At 38.3% G+C, this 21,795-nt stretch overlaps 1 protein-coding gene across 1 annotated transcript in view; it reads left to right on the forward strand.

Annotated features, from left to right (window-relative positions):
- LOC101741494 (uncharacterized) overlaps positions 1 to 21,720 on the forward strand; it is a 98,572-nt gene extending 76,852 nt beyond the window's left edge. Inside the window, exons 3-7 of the mRNA XM_012692570.4 lie at positions 14,403 to 14,561; positions 16,139 to 16,322; positions 16,720 to 16,956; positions 17,492 to 17,629; positions 18,462 to 21,720. Coding sequence (XP_012548024.1) covers positions 14,403 to 14,561; positions 16,139 to 16,322; positions 16,720 to 16,956; positions 17,492 to 17,629; positions 18,462 to 18,700 — 957 coding nt within the window. The 3' untranslated portion in view covers positions 18,701 to 21,720. The remainder of the gene's footprint in view (positions 1 to 14,402; positions 14,562 to 16,138; positions 16,323 to 16,719; positions 16,957 to 17,491; positions 17,630 to 18,461) is intronic.
- Positions 21,721 to 21,795: the final 75 nt, after the last annotated feature.

Genomic DNA, 21,795 nt, shown 5'->3' on the forward strand with positions numbered 1-21,795 from the left:
GGTTCTGTAATACATATAAAATTAATACGTGAAGCAAAAACTTTGTATCCCTTTTTACGAAAATTGCGTGGACGGAGGAGTATGAAATTTTCCACACTTATAGAGAATATAGAGAAGAAGTGCACAATGCTAATATTTTTTTAAAAATAATGCATAAAAGATACATTAAATCAATAAAAAAAACATTACACACACTGCCTACCATGTATTTGACGCACACACGCATGCATACTATTTATTGTCAAACTTTTGTTCTTGACGTCTGTTGTCAAATTGAGAATAGATTAAATATTGTTTGTCTTTGTTAATATTTTTATAGTGTAGTCTTGGCGAAATTTGTGATTATAGAAATATAAAATACAATCATAATAGTGTACAAACTTACAATTCCAATTAATTATAGTCGAATTTCGACTGCTGCGGGACCTCTAGTACATATAAAATTAGACGTTAATTCAATAAGCGGTATGCTATGCTATGCAGGGATATTTCATAAAGTTTTCGGGAAATACGAATTGAAAATTTTCGGTTTTAACGTCATCATCCTTGAACACAAAACTGTATTTCAATTAATACATAATAAATACCTGGAAACAAATTAGTATTCCTTGTGTTATAGGTATCAGAGACTGACATACATACTTATATACGTTTAAATATATACATATACACATAATAAACACGCATACAAACAAACCTGTTTATTACACGAATGTTGGCTCAATCTGGGAATCGAAATCACGTCCCTTGAGTCAGCCAATTAAAACAATTGTATAAAAACAAATAATAGTTCATACACAAAAAAAACGGTTTTTAGTTTTAAAATGAATTAATTATCAAATATCAGGTTTTTGTTCAAATATATGTATACGTTCTATAAGTTTAGAAGATACAGGATGAAAGTGATATCGCAATTGCCAACAAAAATGTTATATTGAGAATAATTCCGTTTCCCATTATTTAATAACTGCACATTTTTTTAATTAATATTTGCATAGCTATTTCATTTGCGAGATGAAGATAGGTTCTTGACGATTAAAAATACTTTCCACACAATTAAAATTAAATTCAATAACACTTTTGAGTATTAAAACAGATATATAATATGTCGTGGTTAACGACTTTTGGTAATATTAAGACGTTGTTTTGACTATTATTTTAAATGATGAAATGTTGTTTTGATAAATATCACAAAATGTAGGGTAGACTCCGTAACGCCACAGTATAAAATGGCGGTACGTGGACAGAGTCGTGGCATTCCGTGTCAGACAGTCATTCGGTCCGTATCGGACGGTCCGTCCGTCTCAGTCCGTGAGTCTCTGGCAGTCAGTCAGTCAGTCGGTCTGTCGGTATGTGGAACGAAACTGTCGGTTTACCCTGTCATTGTGAAAGTTGTGTGTGTTGAGTTTCAATAATTATTATTCAAAAGGTTTTATTGACTTTTTATAAACTGAGTTCAACCAAATACGAGTGATGACGGAAACTACCGCTCAGCCATCCCTGGCGCCGCGCCGACATATACAATATGCGAAATTAAAGGTGTTTCTTTGAATATTTGTCTTTTAGATCACGTTCACAATACAATTGGTCCAAGTCATTAATAATGCTTCTCAACGGTTGGAGCTCACGAAGTGTTCGACTTTAGTAAGTGGTCGTAATTTATAGCGTTGACGAGTTCCACTTTATCGCCCGCTACGATAGATGCGCACTGAAATCTGGTATGCACTTCTGCGCGTTTATTTTTTAGTAAATACTGTAACGTCCATATTAATTTTACATTGGGTTTTTTTTTATTATTTATTGATATTTATTTGCACATCGTATCGGTAAATAAATTTTTGAATTTTCATGTGTGATTTTATTTATTACTAGCGGACCCGGCAGACTTCGTAATGCCTCTGTCGATAAATAAAAGACCTAAACTTTCGTATAAAATAAACTTAAAACAAACAAAAGGGATCCGTCCGACGGGGGACACATCAAAGGAAAAACAAAATTATTATTTTTATTTAATTCCGAGCATTTTCATATTTATCTACCTTTTAAACCTTCTCTGGACTTCCACAAATAATTCAAGACCAAAATTAGCCAAATCGGTCCAGCCGTTCTTAAGTTTTAGCGAGACTAACGAACAGCAATTCATTTTTATATATGCATATAGATACAAAATCATCGTCGCCACGGCGTCCGAGCGGTACCCATAAATGATAATTAAAAAAAAAAGTTTTATATTAGTCACGTTTTTTTTATTGCACTAGAGCTGAATGAACTTACGACGCCTCTGTTTTAAGGTAGTACGAATTAATTACAACATTAATGGCACCACACACGTCTAATCATGACATTCAAATATCGATGATACAACGGCAGTCCTACGTCACAAACAGTCAGGACGGTTGTCCAACCATTGCAGGCTTCCAATATCTCACCACCAACCTACTAAGTTTCTCACCGGATCTTCTCAATGAGTCGCGATTCCGATCCGGTGGTAGATTCTGCGAAGCACTGTTTTTAGACTCTAGTGTTAGCAAATTCTCTCAGGTTGAGCCCGTGAGCTCACCTACCCGTCCGCGCGTAGCTGGAATAGTCTCTTAAACTACCAACGAAAAGGTAGGGAATAAAATCACCACCAGTAAAAGACCTCAGTACAGCGAATTTAACAATAATAATTTAAAAAAAAAACCTCTCGCCACTCTTTTGAAACATTCAAACACTTCTTAGATTTTAATTACCGTAATGATTACCTTAATGTCTCAGCTTTACGTCATTTCTCGGCAACGTTAGCGATGGAGGAACACCAGTCAAATCACGATTCACAACTTTGTAGAATCGAGGTCGCTAAGCAAAGCGAAAGAGCACAATACGCGTAAATAACATGAAAAAAAAAAACGGCACACTTTAATTAGTGAAGGAAATGTTTAGATATTAAAACTTTAATGTATTTTACAGAATGTTGTTACGTTATAGGAAGGTTTATACAATTTTTGGTAGTTTTTGATTGGTCTGGATTTCAAATTGCCTCAAATCCTGATCACGCAAGAGCCAGTCACCGTCGACGCCCTTAACACGTCCTTACGGAACGATCAGATCCATTAACCTTTGCATTAGACGTCTTCAGCTCTAACACTAAGAGCAGGCTAAGGAACCCCGGTAACCGTTCTCGTCGAACTCGACAAAGAGTTCGACGTGCAACCTAACCCATAAATCAGCCCGCTGAGTTTCTCGCTGGATCTTCTCAGCGGGTTACGATTTTGATCCCGTAGTAGATTCATTCGCGAAGCAGTTGCTCTTGAGTTGTCAGGTCTCCTTCGGAGGCGCTCGGGCAGCTGTTAGAAAATTCCACCCCTCCTGGCTGAGCCTTTGCTCGCCCACCTGTCCTAGTGAAACCGGAAAGGCCTCAGGGCCACCAGTAATCCTTCAATCATAAAAAAATAATTCAAATTGGTTCAAATCCCGCCTTGTAACTCTCGCTCCATAATGTATGAAGACTTTAGAACGGTGAGGGTAGTTTTAGATTAATATTATAAGTAAATCCTTGCTGTTAATGAATCTAAAAAAAAACCTGTTTGTTGAAACCATCCAAGCCCCATTATTAATCGTCCTACAATGATAGACTTCCTTGAAGTACAAACAGGAACTGTATCTAGTTTCAACTCAATCACTCAAACGATCAATGAACGAATTGATCGCGAATAAACTCACAAATTATCATTTTTATACATTACAATCAACCTAATTAATTAAACGAAGCTCTGTCAAAGCTTGAGTTAGTTCTCAACTTTTTCGAAGCTTTTTTTTATTGCTTAGATGGATGGACGAGTTCACAGCCCACCTGGTGTTGAGAAACAGACAAGTGGAATTAGCTTTTCCTAAGTCCCACATTAAAAGTCTACTAATACGCGAAAATGTCGATTCTATTTTTCAAATTATGTTCAAAGAAACCTCAACTTTAAACTAAGAAAAACCGTTTTTCCTAAGCGACATTCCATTGGGTGGCGCAGCCCGACAATCGTGTTGCTATTTATAGAACACGACACCTGTTCTGCAGGTATTCAAGAGAAATTTCTTGCACAGTTTCATACTATGGCTGTAATCGCGAGACCATTACGTTTTACTAGTTTGAAGCATCCATTTCCTAACGGATGAGACGGTGGACTCGTGTCGCAGTTATATGATTTTACCATGCTTCAAATCCAGTTCTACGAATATGTACTTACATTACACGTTTTCGCCTAATGACTTCTGCCGTGAAAAATAACAATAGAAAATGTAGATAAACCAAATGACACCACTTCGTGACACCACATGCGTTATCAATATTTTTAAGTCTAGCTTGGAGCCTTAAGGAATTCAGTCGGTTGTATACTTTAGCTTTGATCGGCTTACACTAGGGTGTAAGAATGACATTCTAATTGTTTAATAGGCTCAATTCTTTTCCAGGTGCCACTTGACATTAATAAATTTCAAAATGCTAGGTCCAAAAAAACTTAGGATGTATAATAATAATGGAAATTATCTCGAACTACGCACAAGGTTAAATTATCAGTGAATAGAACACTTCTAGCCAAAGTCTGAATTATGCTACCGGCATTTTGAATATAAGCTGGCATACAAGTTCCGTTGAAAGAAGTTCGGGCCGTTGATCTACCGAGCAAATGACATCCCCTAGGGGGAAGAAGTTTGTTTCGTTCGCTTCCAATTTAGTTTACTAATATTTGCTTTTACTTTCCTCAATGCGTGTTCAATTTTCAAAATATCGTTTTAGAAGTTTTCGTATTTCCAATGCAAAATTATTTCACCCAGAACTTAAACAAGTAACAAATACATGCATCGCTTACCTACATTAAGACACGGAAAATTTATCTCCGCCTGCTAGTTTTTTTATGTTAGTTTGTTATCGTTACATACAAAGGGCTGCGGCATTGATCTGGTAATACGCGATGGTGGTATTGTTGTGATAATGATTTGTTTGTTTTAACTTGTTTTTGAGCATGTCCGATCGTTTTTGTTGTATCAAACAACTGATCCCTCATATTACGTAGCGTCGGACGGTGAACTACAGTAGTACCACGAGACCCGGATCCGATTCCGATCTGTCTGAGAACGTTTGTGTTAATACATTGTTAAAAATATAATCGATTTTTGTTAGCGTACCGTTATTTTTAATCGATTTTAAGAGACACGGTAAAGATAAATTTCAATTACCCCCATATATATCATAATCTTCTTCTTCTTCTTTGTCGTTTCCTCATTACTGAGGGTCGTGACCCTCTACTACTACTCGTCGTATATCATAAAGAAAAATGATAATATTACACGTCATTTCGGATCCTCCAGATCCACTAACGGTGCTTTTAGGTACCTCAAGCACCCGTTTCTCGTCGAACCCGTCGCTTGCGACGAAGGGCTCGACGAGTAAATTAACCCTCAGACACAGCCCACTGAGTTTCCCGCCGGATCTTCTCAGTGGGTCGCGTTTCGGATCCGGTGGTAGATTCTGCGAAGCACGGCTCTTGCTAGGGTTCGTGTTAGCAACGTCGTCAGGTTTGAGCCCCGTGAGCTCACCTACTAGTTAAGGTTCCGCTGATATAGCCTCTCAAGGCTATCAGCTTAGGTAGGAAAAAAAAAATTTATACTAGCTTGTGCTTGACTTTGAATAATTTGTTTGGGAAAGTCTCGCGTGTATCCCTTCCATGTTTAGTATGTTAATGACATAGACACATGCACATCTATGGTAAAAAGAAAAAAAGTTGTTTTTTACGCACGGTCGTCCGGGCCCAATTTAGTATTCCCTATTCTATGGCTACCAAAGACTAACATACTTACTTAGATAGGTTTTAAAAAAAATCATATATAGATAATAATACCTACCCAGACAACATTTATAACACAAATGTTTGCCCGATGAGGGAATCGAATCCCCGACCCTCGGCGCAATAGTCAGGGACGCTAAGTATGTACCTATTGCCGAACCAGTAACCATACTAGTCGATCTTGTCAATTACAACGAAGAGTTCGACGAGCAAACAAACCCATGGATACAGCGTACTGAGTTTATCGCCGGATCATCTCAGTGGGTCGCGATTCCGATCCGGTGGTAGATTCTGCGAAGCACTGCTATTGCTAGGGCTAATGTTAGCAAATGCCGTTAGCCCGTGAGCTCACCTACCCATACGGGCGTAGCTGGAATAGCCCCTTAATAATAGATGATTTGTAATTATAATGTGGCGGGTAGCCATCATACAACGCAAGATACGTGACAGATGCCTGAATCTCGCTTAAGCTCGATAAGCTTGCATATATACAAGTTCCGAACAACAACATTCGGACCGTCGGTCTACCGAGCAATATCACCCGCTCGGTGGAAGATCTTCCCTTTGTCGTTTAAGCATCCCCAAAATATATATTTTTTTTTTTAATTTCAGGATAAATAGAATAGTATAAAATAAAAGTTACTATACAATGAACATACGGTAAACAAGACAATTCAATTAAATCCAAATGATTCATTGTCTTGCTAATTTGCAAAAGGCTGGCACGAAATGATTACTAAATTTTTTTTTTTTTTTTTTTTTTTTATTGCCTTTGTAGGCAGACGGGCATACGGCCCACCTGATGGTGAGTGGTTACCGTCGCCCATGGACTTCAGCAATGCCAGGGGCAGAGCCAAGCCGCTGCCTACCGCTTAATACTCTCCACAAGCCTCGTTTGAAGAAGGACATGTCATAGCGCTCGGGAAACACCGTGGAGGGGAGCTCATTCCATAGCCGGATGGTACGTGGCAAAAAAGATCTCTGGAAACGCACTGTGGATGACCGCAGTGGCTCCAGGTAGTATGGATGAACTCTACTCCGGTGGCGGGCGGTGCGATGGTAAAAACGAGATGCTGGTATCATCTCGAACAATTCCTCAATGACCGATTGTGCGATAAAAGTATTATGTGTATGTATTTTTGTAGCTCTGTGTACGAGCAGTGTAAGAGAGATTAACGTAACTGAATGTTACGACAATTCTACGTCAATACTGGTTACAGGGCTGCACGTACCTTCCTATTTCTGCCAGTAATCTGGTTTTAAGGATGGCACAGTCTTCGTATAAAAGAATTCGTGCTTCTATCTCGAGATCGGTGATGACAATCACCTTGCTGTGTCTCTAGGCAGTGGCTATTTAGTATTAGGGAAGCGTTAGGACCAGCTCATCTATCAAAGCGAAAAAAAAACAAAATGAAAAAAACACCACCTTACTTTTTCTATTGAGATTTCGACATCACGTCCTTCGGCTTCCATTCAAATTGGAGTAGTAGTAGTAAAGTAGTAGTAGAGTCAGTAGCCGAACTGTTGAAGTTGAAGTCCGCACGGGTAGGTACCACCACCCCGTCTATTTCTGCCGTGAAGCGGTAATGCGTTTCGGTTTGAAGGGTGGGGCAGCCGTTGTAACTAAAACTGAGATCTTAGAACTCATGTCTCAAGGTGGGTGGCGCATTTACGTTGTAGATGACTATGGGCTTCAGTAACCACTTTACACCAGGTAGGCTGTAAGCTAGCTCGTCCAACCATTTAAGCAATAATAAAAAAAAGATATGATAAGTATATAAGAATTTTGTTCATACAATATCAATTTAGAATTGGGATTGTGGCGCATAAAACTAAAAACTATTCCACTGTTGCAGTTTTATTTTTATTTTTCAGAATCTTTTCTATTATTATGATTAAAAATTAACAGACTTTTTTGTATGTACACCTTGCTCATACAAGCATCCTCGCCATCTTGCTTTCTTCTTTGAATCTTTTTTCCCTTTCTCACAGTATTGTCTCACTCACACCTCAACGCTCCGTTCCATATTCTTTTCATACGTTCCGTTCTTACCAATCCTGCATAAATATTTCGTAAACACAAGAAGCAACAAACTTCACACACGATAAAACTTAAAAATTTTAGAACAATGGAACGTTTCTTACCCAACTCCTACATGAAAGAACAATGTATTTGTTGACGCAATTTACGTCATACATAGCTACAGAACTGTTTATGATGCTTGATACGTTGGCTTTCGGTGCCTTATTCAATAAATACAAACTAAAAACTACAAACTAAGACAACACCGGCAGTCATATATTTGTGATGAGGGTCGATTCTAGGTCACGAATGTATAATGTATAATATATGATAAAATAAATAAATAAATGTTACATGTGGGTGTACAGGAACTTATCTAGAAATGGCGATAAACATATCTATATATACTAGAGGTCCCGCAGTAGTCGAAATTCGACTATAATTAATTGGAATTGTAAGTTTGTACACTATTATGATTGTATTTTATACTTCTATAATCACAAATTTCGCCAAGACTACGATATAAAAAATATTAACAAAGGCAAACAATATTTAATATATTCTCAATTTGACAACACACGTCAAGAACAAAAGTTTGACAATAAATAGTATACATGCGTGTGTGCGTCAAATACATGGTATGTAGTGTGTGTAATGTTTTCTTTATTGATTTAATGTGTCTTTTATGCATTATTTAAAAAAAATATTAGCATTGTGCACTTCTTCTCTATATTCTCTATAAGTGTGGAAAATTTCATACTCCTCAGTCCGCGCGATTTTCGTAAAAAGGGATACAAAGTTTTTGCTTCACGTATTAATATACCTAGTCAGGTCATAAGTATTGTCACACAGTAAAAATTTTTCTTTTAGAATGCTGGCCACAAAAAAGTTTATTGAATTCGAATTTCGAATTGTTCATGAAAATAAAAATGTATACTTTTAGAATTTTTACTCATTTTTAAATATGGAGTGGACGCTTAAAGAAGACCGTGTTGCAGTTATTGCGTTGCATCGTTGCGGTTACGCGCCAATTCAAATTTTTAACATACTGAAAAATTTTAATATAACCAAAAGATTCGTTTATCGTACCATCAAACGATACAATGAAGACTCTAGTGTAGATGACAGGTCAAGAAGTGGTCGCCCTCGGTCTCTTAGGACTCCAGCAGTGATAAAAGCTGTAAAGGCGCGAATTCAAAGAAATCCCAAACGTAAGCAGAAACTGTTGGCCCTTCAGATGGGGTTAAGCAGAACCACGGTGAAAAGGGTGTTAAATGAAGACTTAGGGCTTCGGGCATATCGAAGAAAAACAGGACATCGTTTGAATGCTCGTCTAATGGACCTGAGACTGAAGAGATGCCGCGCTTTGTTGAAGCGGTACGCGGGAAAAAAATATCGGGAAATTCTTTTTTCGGATGAAAAAATTTTTACCGTAGAAGAGAGCTACAACAAACAAAATGATAAGGTGTACGCACACAGTAGTGAAGAAGCGAGCAACCGTATTCCGCGTGTCCAACGAGGTCATTTTCCATCCTCGCTCATGGTATGGTTGGGAGTTTCTTATTGGGGCTTAACAGAGGTACATTTTTGTGAGAAAGGTGTAAAAACGAATGCAGTTGTGTATCAAAATACAGTCCTGACGAACCTTGTGGAACCTGTTTCTCATACCATGTTCAATAACAGGCACTGGGTATTCCAACAAGATTCGGCGCCAGCTCATAGAGCGAAGAGCACACAAGACTGGCTGGCGGCGCGTGAAATCGACTTCATCCGGCACGAAGACTGGCCCTCCTCCAGTCCAGATTTGAATCCGTTAGATTACAAGATATGGCAACACTTGGAGGAAAAGGCGTGCTCAAAGCCTCATCCCAATTTGGAGTCACTCAAGACATCTTTCATTAAGGCAGCCGCCGATATTGACATGGACCTCGTTCGTGCTGCGATAGACGACTGGCCGCGCAGATTGAAGGCCTGTATTCAAAATCACGGATTTCATTTTGAATAAACTTCAGTGTCATAAGAATCTATGTTTTGTTAAGTTCATTTTGGTATATGAATGGTCACATAATGAATAAACTTGTTTCAATTATTTTACATTAAACATGTGACAGAATTTATGACCTGACTAGGTATAGATAAAAATGAATTGCCGTTCGTTAGTCTCGCTAAAACTCGAGAAGGGCTGGACCTATTTGGCTAATTTTGGTCTTGAATTATTTGTGGAAGTCCAGAGAAGGTGTAAAAGGTACATATATTATAAATATGAAAATGCGCGGAATTAAATAAAAATAACAATTTTGTTTTCCCTTTGATGTGTCCCCCGTCGGATGGATTCCTTTTGTTTGTTTAAAGTTTATTTTATACAAAAGTTTAGGTCTTTTATTTATCGATTGAGGCACTACGAAGTCTGCCGGGTCAGCTAGTTCAGAATATAAACGGTATTGAGCTACCAATTGAAACTTAAACTAGGTTTTTATACTTATTTATTACAGCAGACCACCTGGTGTTAAGTGATTACAGGAGCCCACAGATATCTACAACTTAAATGCCGCCACCCACTTTGAGATATAAGTTCTAAGGTCTCAAGTATAGTTACAACGGCTGCCGCACCTTTCAAACCGAAACGCATTACTGCTTCACGGCAGAAGTAAGTGGGAGGGTGATACCTACCTGTGCGGACTCACAAGAGGACCTACCACCAGGATTGATTTTTATTACTCGATGTTATTCCTTCACCATGGAAGTCAATCGTGAACATTTGTTAAGTGCGTATTTCATTAGAAAAATTCCGTATAATAAATTCTAAATAAAAGTCTGTGTATAATTCGAATTAACAACATAGACCATCAATTGTTATCTGTGAAAACATAATATGACATATAATACGAAATGACGCTTGAATTTTCCGCACTAAAGGTCGTATAATTTCTAAGCACAACAAGCGATAATCAGACACAAGGGCGAAGGAATAATAGTGAGTAATTTACATCAGAACAGAGAGCCTTAGTTTTTTTTTTCATTTAGTAAAATGTCATTATTCATAACGGTAATGGTTACATTACTCTATTTTTCAAATTAGCATACGTATTATTTACTACATAAATTATTATAATACGATCTTATTGCTGAAACAGATTGGACATTGGATATGTTATTTTGAAACGATGACATAAATGTCGATCCGTAGACAATAACTCCAATCTTCAATGTACGCACATGAAAAATGTTCTCGTGTGCTGACATTCGACCTCATTATTTGTGTCTGTGAAGTGTCTACTCTCATATCTATTTCATCTTCATCTCAGCCTATAGCTTTCCATTGCTGAACTTAGGCCTCTCCAATCGATCTGCAGTGCGGCCGGTCCATTGCCGCCTACACCCAACGTGACCTAGCGATTTTCACTAGGCTTTCAGTCTGTCTAGTAGGTGGATAGGTGGTATATGGGTCCCACACTGCGCTTGCCCCTACATAGTCTCCACTCAAGAATCTTTCTGCCCCATTGGCCATCCGATCTTCGCGCTATGTGGCCTGTCCACTCCCACTTAAGCTTGCTAATCCTACGGGATATGTCAGCAAATTTGGTTCTTTTACGAATCCCCTCATTTCTGACTACTATGGTATCTATTTGTCAGATATATTATCGAGCAAATCTACCGATGACCACTATTTTTACGAGTAAATCCTTGTGAACACGCTTTCGCTGTTAAACGATACGCCAGAAACATTCGATTCTCCATAGTTATCATAATCATCATCAACCACGGTTTTGTACCGCTGAGGCGCTGAATATAGACAGACCTCTTCCAATTTTCTAAGAACGGTAACTTTGGTATGATGAGATAGACTAAGAAGATTATTACCGAAAGACGAACGGGAATCACTGGTAATTCGAAAAAGTCGGATTTGCATTGACATTTGAGATCTACAGAACCTGGTTTCTAAAATAAACTGTAGAACCATTACCTCACATTTTGACACACTTGTAGGTCACATTCTCCACAGCCGTTATTGTTCGAAGTGTAAAACAAAACATCGGTTAAGAAATCAAGGAAACTGAATCATCAATCAACTATACACACAGCCTTTTATAAGGAAATTTGAATCCCAAATCTTTGTATTCAACGTCGTGGCGCGAATAAGTTATGAAATGTGTTTTTGTCCGTTTATATTAAGGATTTAAGATCGAAACCGTTAGTCAATTGTGCTTTTCTTTGTTCCTTGCACAAGGAAATAAGCTTTTTCTTAGGTATACCTACTTGAATTGGTTTATGCGAATGGTGTGTTAACATTGAACACACAACAGTTTGATTTTTGTTATTATTGAAGATGCACATTAACCTGACGGTGAGCATTGGATCAATGGATCGAAGACCAAGAATGCTAAAGCCGTAAGCGGTGTGGGAAAAATTGATCTCTGGACACGCACTGTGAATGAATGCGTAGATTGAGGTAGTAAGGCTATAGTCTGCTGCATAGTAGATCCGGTGGCAGTGTGGTAAAAAAAAAAGGTTGATAAACTCCTCACAGCACTTCTCGTGCAGAGCACATAGACAACAGAAGTCTCCATAGACGCCGTAGATTCCAAACAGACCGTGATATCCAGATAATCGGTAATTACTCTTGTTCTGGTTCGCGTTTTACCACCATCTTAAGCATTTATACCGCATAATAGCCATACTTTTCGGTTAAAATTGCTCACGTCGTAACTATGCAATTGAAACTTCAATCTGATTTTAATGTTGGCAATTAAACGCCAACCGCCTACTAGATCTGCCGTGAGCTAATCTGTACAGCAATAATACTAACCTTCAAACTGTAGCCTTTAAGATTTCATGTTCAATTTAATTTTAAACTTATCTGAATGGCGCATATGCGTGATACATAAAAATAAATTGTATGGACAAAGCTTAGTTCTTACCAAATTATCAAGTTATAAACTCAACTAATTCTGGTAACATAAGATACTACTAACATACAACAACTATCGTTAGGTATATATTAGCTATATAGAAAAAGGAGCATATTCAATAGAACTGTACTAATTGTTTATGTTTGCGAATGACGTATTTATGTATTCAGGATTTAGCCCATAATTCAATATGGCAAGCATTTTACAATCGTGTTACGAAAACTACTGAATTTATTTACATAATAAATAATAAGTTTTATTTGTTGTATTACGTCGTTAGCCTTCCGTTGTACAAACACGTTCTCGGATGTTTCATGTTTGACAGAATTCGAAAATACAGCTATGTAATAACGCATGTATAAAAAGCAATTGCCGTGTATAGTATATGACTTAATTACTGGTGGTAGGACCACTTTTGAGTCCGCGCGGATAGGTACCACCGCCCTGCCTATTTCTGCCGTGAAGAAGTAATGCGTTTCGGTTTGAAGGGTGAGGCAGCCGTTGTAACTATACTGAGACCTTAGAACTTGTATCTCAAGGTGGGTGGCGCGTCTACGTTATAACCACTTAACACCAGGTGGGCTGTGAGCTCGTCCACCCATCTAAGCAATAAAAAAATAAAATAAAAACTTTACTTAGCATCACTAGAGAATGGCTCGACCGATTTGGCTAATTTATTTTTCATTGTGTTAGATTTTATTAACTGTTACTATTCTTTAACTGTCTTCCACAAGTTGTTTGTGAGTTTGAGGATTTGATGCTAGTCGGATCGCCTTATGCTATTGTGATAACAGTAGGTATTTGAAGCATTTGCCGCGTTCCGTAAAATAATAACGATTCCAATAATAAAAAATACTTTTAAGGATCTATAATTTCCAGAGTAAGTTTTCATTAGAAAATTGTTCATTAAATCTTACATATTCAATTATTGATTATAGAATATGTATGCTCTGCATTGAAATAGGTACATTATTAATATGAATGCCATATTATTAATATAAGATCAATTTAGCTGTGTGCTTGAATAAATTGAGTTCATTGCCAGCGTTCGCAACACTGGAACCACTCGACAGTCATCGGACGTATTTGTGTGTTAATATTTGTGATGTGGACAATTATGCACCCCGCTACAGGGAACACGGGACGAAGGGTTCGGCGAGTAAATTAACCCATGGCCCACTGAGTTTCTCGCCGGATCTTCTCAGTGGGTCTCGTTTCTGATCCGGTGGTAGATTCTGCGAAGTACTGCTCTTGCTAGGGCCAGTGTTAGCAAACGTCCGGTTTGAGCCCCGAGAGCTTACCTACACGGTAGGGCAACGCTAATATCGCAGTGGTCAACCCTCAGACACAGCCTACTGAGTTTCTCGCCGGATCTTCTCAGTGGGTCGCGTTTCCGATACGGTGGTAGATTCTGCGAAGCACGGCTCTTGCTAGGGTTCGTGTTAACAACGTCGTCAGGTTTGAGCCCTGTGAGCTCACCTACTAGTTAAGGTTACGCTGATATAGCCTCTCAAGGCTATCAGCTTAGGTAGGAAAAAAAAGCTGTGATCTTTGGTTTGTAATCAACTAATGTGCGCGGGGAAACACCGTTAACCAAATTCGGATACATCTACATCGTTATGCCGATACTAAAACATATTCCGGTTTCCTTCACAGGAATCATTGTCCGATTGGGAGCGGGGCTTCACCGAGCTTCAGGCGTCAGGAGCCGCCGGCCGCAAGTGGAGCGCGCGGGCTCCAGCTCACGCACAAGACACCGCTACCGACCAAGCAGCGCCCGCCAATAACAACACTGACGCTTGTAAATTGCTTGTGGTAAGTATTAGGGAGAGAGAGAGAGAGAAAGAGAGAGGGAGAGAGAGAGAGAGAAAGAGAGAGGGAGAGAGATAACATTAAAAAAGCAGTCAACAAGCAGATACATTTGTACAAATAGGTGATCTTATTGCAAAAATTAACAGAACAGAAAATTAACAGAAATTTACAGAAAGATATAGCAGTCAATATAGATGTAGATATTACTGCATTGCCAACCAATCCTACCACTAATTTCACTAGCAATAATTCCGATTCATATTGCTATTATAGGTCAATTGGCTAATGACCAATTACAGTATCGTAAGGGCTGGTATACCCCTGTCCCGGGTCATTGTTTCTTCTCCTCTTTAATAATTGGATAAGCTCGCGATACTTTTTACCTCTGTGGCAGTAGCTATGATAGGACACAAGTTAATTGACATATCCTTAAATCTTCCATTTATAGGTGGATGGTATTTTTTACGTTGTAGTATCTCAAAATACATAATTAATTCAAGGTACAAGGTACTCGGCTCTGCTATGGCAAAAAGTAACGCCGATTTTATGGACCTGGCTTGAATTCTTCACACGGTTGCTCTATATCACAATAATCATAATACGCAAACACGTAGGGGTCCAGAATGCAAATTAATCACCTTATAAACCCAATCCAAATCCCTAAATTCTCAGCGACATACATTTTTATGGTCGATTCATTTTTATACACGTAATTTTAGGACGAAACCAAAAGGCCACTTGGAAATATTAAGCACGATTGCTTCAAAACTCATGCTTTAAATTTCCTACTATATTTATGATTTGCTTACATTACTGCTTTTGAATTATTCGCTTTTCGTCTGCACGGCCCGGTAATTGTGCCAAGTGGATACCAGCCCGAAGGAGATACTTGACTTATCGAGTGCCCGAGCGGCCGGGGTTAATTGATGTTAAACGCCCCATGCGTATTTAAATCCGTTATAATCGGGAACATGACGAATCGCCCGCCGGAAATGTAAGCTGTACTTATCGATAAAATGTTCCGTGAATAGTGTATTAGACTAGTCCAGGCCATTGCGAAGTGTAAAGTAACCATGGCGGTTTCTTTTCGCTCAATGTTTCCGTGAATAGGCATGTTCACGAATGTTCGAAGTTGTTAATTTATATATTTACTAGCGACCCGCCCTCGCTTCGCTCCGGAAACTGTAATTTATTATTGATTTCTTCACTATTTAATGGATGTTTTATACATATAAACCTTCCTCTTCAGTCACTCTATCTATTAAAAAAAACCGCATCTAAATCCGTTGCGTAGTTTTAAAGATTTAAGCATACATAGGGATATAGGGACAGAGAAAGCGACTTTGTTTTATACTATGTAGTGATAGGCAGAGATGAAACAGTTTCGTGCCTTTTTCTAGCCTCTCGTTGTTTTGACGATAACTGCTTAATAGCCACACTGGTTCGGTCCATAGACGCCGAACACCAAAAAAGAAAAGGCCCTTTTGTTGGCCTTGTTTTGTTTTAGTTATGCCTTATTACGAGTCCACATTCTATAACAAGCTTCGCCACCGATTACCATTCCGAAATTCTCATTCCAGTACGTGTCTGATGCGAAGAATCCAGCATGGCGTTTGTCGTTATGTGGTGGGAACTCGGTGGCCATCGCTGCAAGAGCTGGAACGAAGCTGCTGCCGCCGAAGATCAAGATAGTCTGGAATCCACCCAGCTCGCCATACCAACATACAGAGAAACTGCGTCTCGTGGTTGCCGCTGTTTATAGTGGTGAGTTTTCAATTGATACACTAAACATCAATCTTATTATTATTTTAGTCCTCAAAAACATCCAGTAATACTTCATCGGGTCATTACTTTAGTCAGGCTGTCATCGCGCGTTTTGCTGTGAAGGGTTAACCATTATCCAGTGCAATTGCGACTATAGCAAGACGAAACTACAAGAATTGACGTAAATGCGCCACCCACTTTGAGATATAAGTTCTAAGGTTTCAGTACAATACAACGGCTACCCCTCTCTTCAAACTGAAACGTATTACTGCTTCACGGCAGAAATAAGCAGGGTGGTGGTACCTACCCGCGCGGACTCACAAGAGGTCCTACCACCAGTAATTGCGCAAAATAAAATTAATAATTCAGTTCTTCATCTAAAAAAATCTAATTTCAGGTGCCGTTTGTAGCAATGAGTCTCAGTTCGTATGTGGCGCAACGAATCTCTGCGTTTCTTCGTATTTGGTCTGCGATGGAGTCCGCCACTGTCCCGGCGGAGAAGATGAGGACCCTAGTGCTTGTTCTCATAGACGGGACCCTCCTCTGCTGGAACTCCTCAGGAGGTTTGCTGCCAGAAATCAAGAGCTGCTCGGTCTGGACCAGCCTGAAGGCATAACAAAGCCTTCAGTCATAAGTGAGTGCCACATTGAAACAAGACTTAAGAAATATCTTTCAATTTAGAATTTTGATTATTTTTACAATATTTTAAATCTTCAACCAGATACATAATTGTTTAGAAGACGACTATGCGTCATAATTATAAACTAAATTAATTATCTTATATATAAAAGATCATAGTTTTTACAACCACCAACTTTTGATCTATCTAATCGTGATCTCACATTAACGGGCGCAAACCACAAAGCTTCAAAGACGAATCCGTACCACAGAACCAAGGAAACACTAGACTACACATGAGCATCGAAGTAACTAAGCATCGAAGTTTCGGTAGGCAGCGGCTTGGCTCTGCCCCAGCCCATTGCTGAAGTCCATGGGCGACGGTAACCACTCACCATTAGGTGTACCGTATGCTCGTCTACCTACAAGGGCAATGAAAAAAAGAAAACACTAAGATATATCTCCAAGGACATAAACCTAAAAACCCTCAGGTCCCTAAACGAAAGTAACATTTCAGATGTAACTGATACCAGGCAATCTGAAATTTTCAGTGAAGATCAGTGAAAGTGAGAAGTCTTCGAACGCGTTCATGGAGTTCGCGGCTGCCCTGAAGCCGTACGGACCTTGGAGCTACCTCGTGGTCGGGATGCTGGTCTGCGCCACCATACTCATGTTCTGTCTGGCTTGGGGTGAGTTCACACGTCTCTGGCACATCAATAGAGGACGTCTTCTTGTTACAGGCTCAGGGTTATGTATGTCCAATCTGGACTGTAGCTTCGCAGTTCTAGAATCGGAGATTTTCTACGCGACCTCTGTCCTACGAAACAATCGGCCTTAAGAACATCAGGTGGACTCAACACATTGCTCGTAGAATACGATAGTAATGAATGAAGACGTAGGCAGTGGGTAGACCTCCCATAAGGTAGACCCACGACCTGTTGAAGTTCGCCGAATGGCGTAGTGCCCAGATATGAGGGGAGGCCTATATGCAGCAGTGGACGCCTGCGGGCTGAAAGATGAAGAAGAAGAACACAGTACAGGAATTAGTGTACCAAATTAGTGTATTGGTTTGATTTTTACTGGTGGTAGGACCTCTTGTGAGACCGCACGGGTAGGTACCACCATCCTGCCTATTTCTGCCGTGAAGCAGTAATGCGTTTCGTTAAGGGTTCGTTAAGGCAGCCGTTGTAACTATATTGAGACCTTAGAACCCATATAATCATTACAGACTAAATTGTATTTAAGTATCTCTAATCTTTTATTTGAAAGTCGCGTAGACTTTATAAGATCTAATGGTTTCTTGGTTGGTGGAAAATCGCCCACCTCTGCAAGGCCTTGAACAAATATGTAAAGAGCTAACTATACTTGAGACCTTAGAACTTATATCTCAAGGTGGGTGACGCATTTACGTCGTAGATGTCTATGGGCTCCAGCAACCACTTAACACCAGGTGGGCTGTGAGCTCGTCCACCCGTCTAAGCAATAAAAAATCAAAATACTAATAAGTTTATTATATTCCAGAATGTTGCTGTAAGCGCTCCAAGCCTTCGGATACCCCCCTCAACATGCCGGCCTCGTGTATCGACCTATCACCGACCGTCACAGTGACGGCTGCCTCGCAACAGCTGTTCACGCAGCCCCTGCCCCCAACCCCTCCCGAGTACGAGCCGCCCCCGTCGTACGCCTCCCTCTTCCCTAGAGCTTTCAAATCATCCCCCACTCCGGTACCGCACTGCTCGCACCAAGAGCCCCCGGATTGAAATGTTTAGTTTATCAAATTTGTAGGTTACGTAGGCAGCGGAACAAGACAATTCGCTATTAATCTTCTTGTAAATAGCTTTAATAGTAAATCTTATTCCAATAAAACTTTTGTATTCGTTTTTTTTTTTTTTTTTTTTTTTAATGTTTTGCTCTTGCAAGCAGGCAATGGACTGAGTCCTTACAGCCTCGTCTTTCGTAAAATTCGTCTTAAGTTTTTAAGTAACAATGTATTGTCTTCCGTTTTTTTTTTTTTTTTGATTAGTTATTTTTACAAAAGTTTTCGAATATAAAAATATGTATTTACCATTCAAATTATAATCAATCTAAGTTAAGTTTTATAATTCATATTTCACTTGATCTGTCATTCTTTACAAGTAAAAAAAGCATTCTGTTGGAATACCTACTGTAGGCGCGCGAGTTCATGTCCATCCTGAGGAATGCGGTAGTGCTGTGACCTAATTAATTATGGTAATGTCGATAATAACTACCGATTTAGTCAACAGCTGTCAATTTGGTTTAATGTAACTTAAGGTAACTTTGCAATTTATGAAATAAAATAAATGTGATAAGTAATTACTTGTTTATTTCTAATAGAGAAAAATATTTTTTAAATTTCAATTCAATCACTATAGAATGAAAAGACAACCGACAGATCAGAGTCGGAATCAGTATGTATCTTTTTTCAGTAGGTTTTTTTCTATCTGAACTTGTTGGAAGTGGAGTAGTCATAGTTAAATAACACAATAGCGTTAGCGTAAATTTTCGATATCGATAAACGCGCGTCACAACCGTCAGGACAACACTCGACGTCAGAGAAATGCGGGCAGGCGGGCGAAGGGGAGGACGAGCTGTCCCCGAGCGTCGCCTCTGGCCCCGATGGACATGAACTCGCGTGCATACAGTAGGTAGGATCTACCCAAAAAAATCAAATACGTAGGTCTAATAAGTGTCTTCATTTGAAAAAATAATAATATAAAGGTGTTGTCAGCCTTAAATAAAACATCAATGTGTTTTTTTTTTTTTTTTTTTTTTGCTTAGATGGGTGGACGAGCGCACAGCCCACCTGATGTTAAGTGGTTACTGGAGCCCATAGACATCTACAACGTAGACGCGCCACCCACCTTGAGATACAAGTTCTAAAGTCTCAGTATAGTTACAACGGCTACCCCACCCTTCAAACCGAAACGCATTACTGCTTCACGGCAGAAATAAGCAGGGCGGTGGTACCTATCCGCGCGGACTCACAAGAGGTCCTACCACCAGTAAATGTTCATGTGTTACAATCGTTTTAAATTGTAAAATATTAAATTCGAGTCTTTTACTAGCTGCCCAGGGACCAATGTAACTGTAAAATGGTTTCTAAACTGAATTTAACATTTAACAGAACTGAATCCTATCGAAAATAAATCCTTTAATGAATTCGGTAGGCGTTTTGTAAAAAAAAACAAGAGATTTTATCTTTGTCATTTATCTCTTCATACCTTATAATTAAGTTATTAAGTTTACCGGATGCTTGCGTGTTTCTTGTGCATCTGTGTGACTTCTATTCGATTTTATAATGTCTTTGATATTTGTATTAATACATACGTTTCCTAAAACTGTCAAAACAGGAATGTTGTCAAAACGAAAAATCTGGTTTTAAATTAAAATTTTAAACTTAGCAAAACATTTTTTTTTTTGGCGTCTGTCCGTTTTCTGTAAGTCTGTTTGTAAGTTGCGAACTATTTCGTTATTTTGACATTATCTACGACAGGTACATATTCATTCATTAATTCAGGCAGTAGTTACACTAGCTTCAACAGAAGCCAATTTTTGTATCAGCTTCTTTCTTATATCTTAAATACTTTCTTAGATGAACTAATTTATATTTAAAATTTCGCCTATCAATATCCTTAACTTATACATATCTTTTTTTAATATTTGAAAACTGAATCCACAATGACACCTAAGCTGCGATAAAAAAAAAACTACACGCTAATAATCTGTATCCCTAACGGAAACGAAAACTAATTTTTAAATTGGGAATAATTATTTATCATTTTAGTAATTTCATATTTCGAACCGATACCCCGTGACGTAACAGATCAACGACCCTGCGAGTCAGCTGACTTGCATCTGCAATACAACGAGTTCGATTCAACAAAGCGTTACAAATAAAAACATCACGACTATTTTTAAGTGCTTTTTAAGACAACTTATTCGAAATTATAAGCAATTTCGTCATTTCCAATAACATTTTTAATACAGTAGAATAAATATTAATATTAATCCAATTAATCTATCCTGCGTTGTTTCTTATCGATTAAAATACTATAGGTCCGTTATCGAAATATTTTTGTCGGATTAATAACCTTTCATCATGAAAGTAACACATGGAATCAGAATACCTGTCCTGGTAAAACTGGAAAGGCCTCCGGACCAACAGTAATCCTATCTTCATAAAAAAAGGAATTAGAATGTTGAATTAATTTTGTTTAAGTCAAAAGAACATTTACCAAGGCTTTCAGCAGTATGTAGCTGTAGAAGTTCTACAATTCATCGAAATTATTACTTACATAAACAATGAATAAAATAAATAAATAATACACATTTAAATATACAATAATATAAATAAAAACATAAATACATGTTTAAAAAATACTTTTTTATTCTCACTCCTAAAAATACCAATGAACGCAGATAACATTAAATTTTGAGTTTTATTGAATACACGAGGATCATAAAATCTACAACGAATTTGAATAAAGTTGATGAGACCCCTAGAAGTAATAAGTAATCATATATTTTAAGGAGTTTTATTTGTGTTTATGAAGTAAGTGATGTTTATAATAATATTGTTTGGATGAACGTGTAGACGTGAGTGCTGTAACTAGTCCCATAGGAAATAATATATAACCGTGCAGACAAAATAGTCTTGAAATGAAATAAATTATCGGTCCTGTTTGACGTCACAGCAATATATGTATGTGAAAAAAGTGATTTATAATAGTGATACTAATTAAAAATATATTTATTTAAAGCATTTGTGTTTCATTTTTATTTTTGTTTTCATTTAATGTATTGTAATATAATTGTGAAGAACAAATAACCAATT

The sequence above is a fragment of the Bombyx mori genome, chromosome 15 (genome assembly GCF_030269925.1).
Source record: "Bombyx mori chromosome 15, ASM3026992v2".
In the NCBI taxonomy this organism is placed as follows: Eukaryota; Metazoa; Arthropoda; class Insecta; order Lepidoptera; family Bombycidae; genus Bombyx; species Bombyx mori.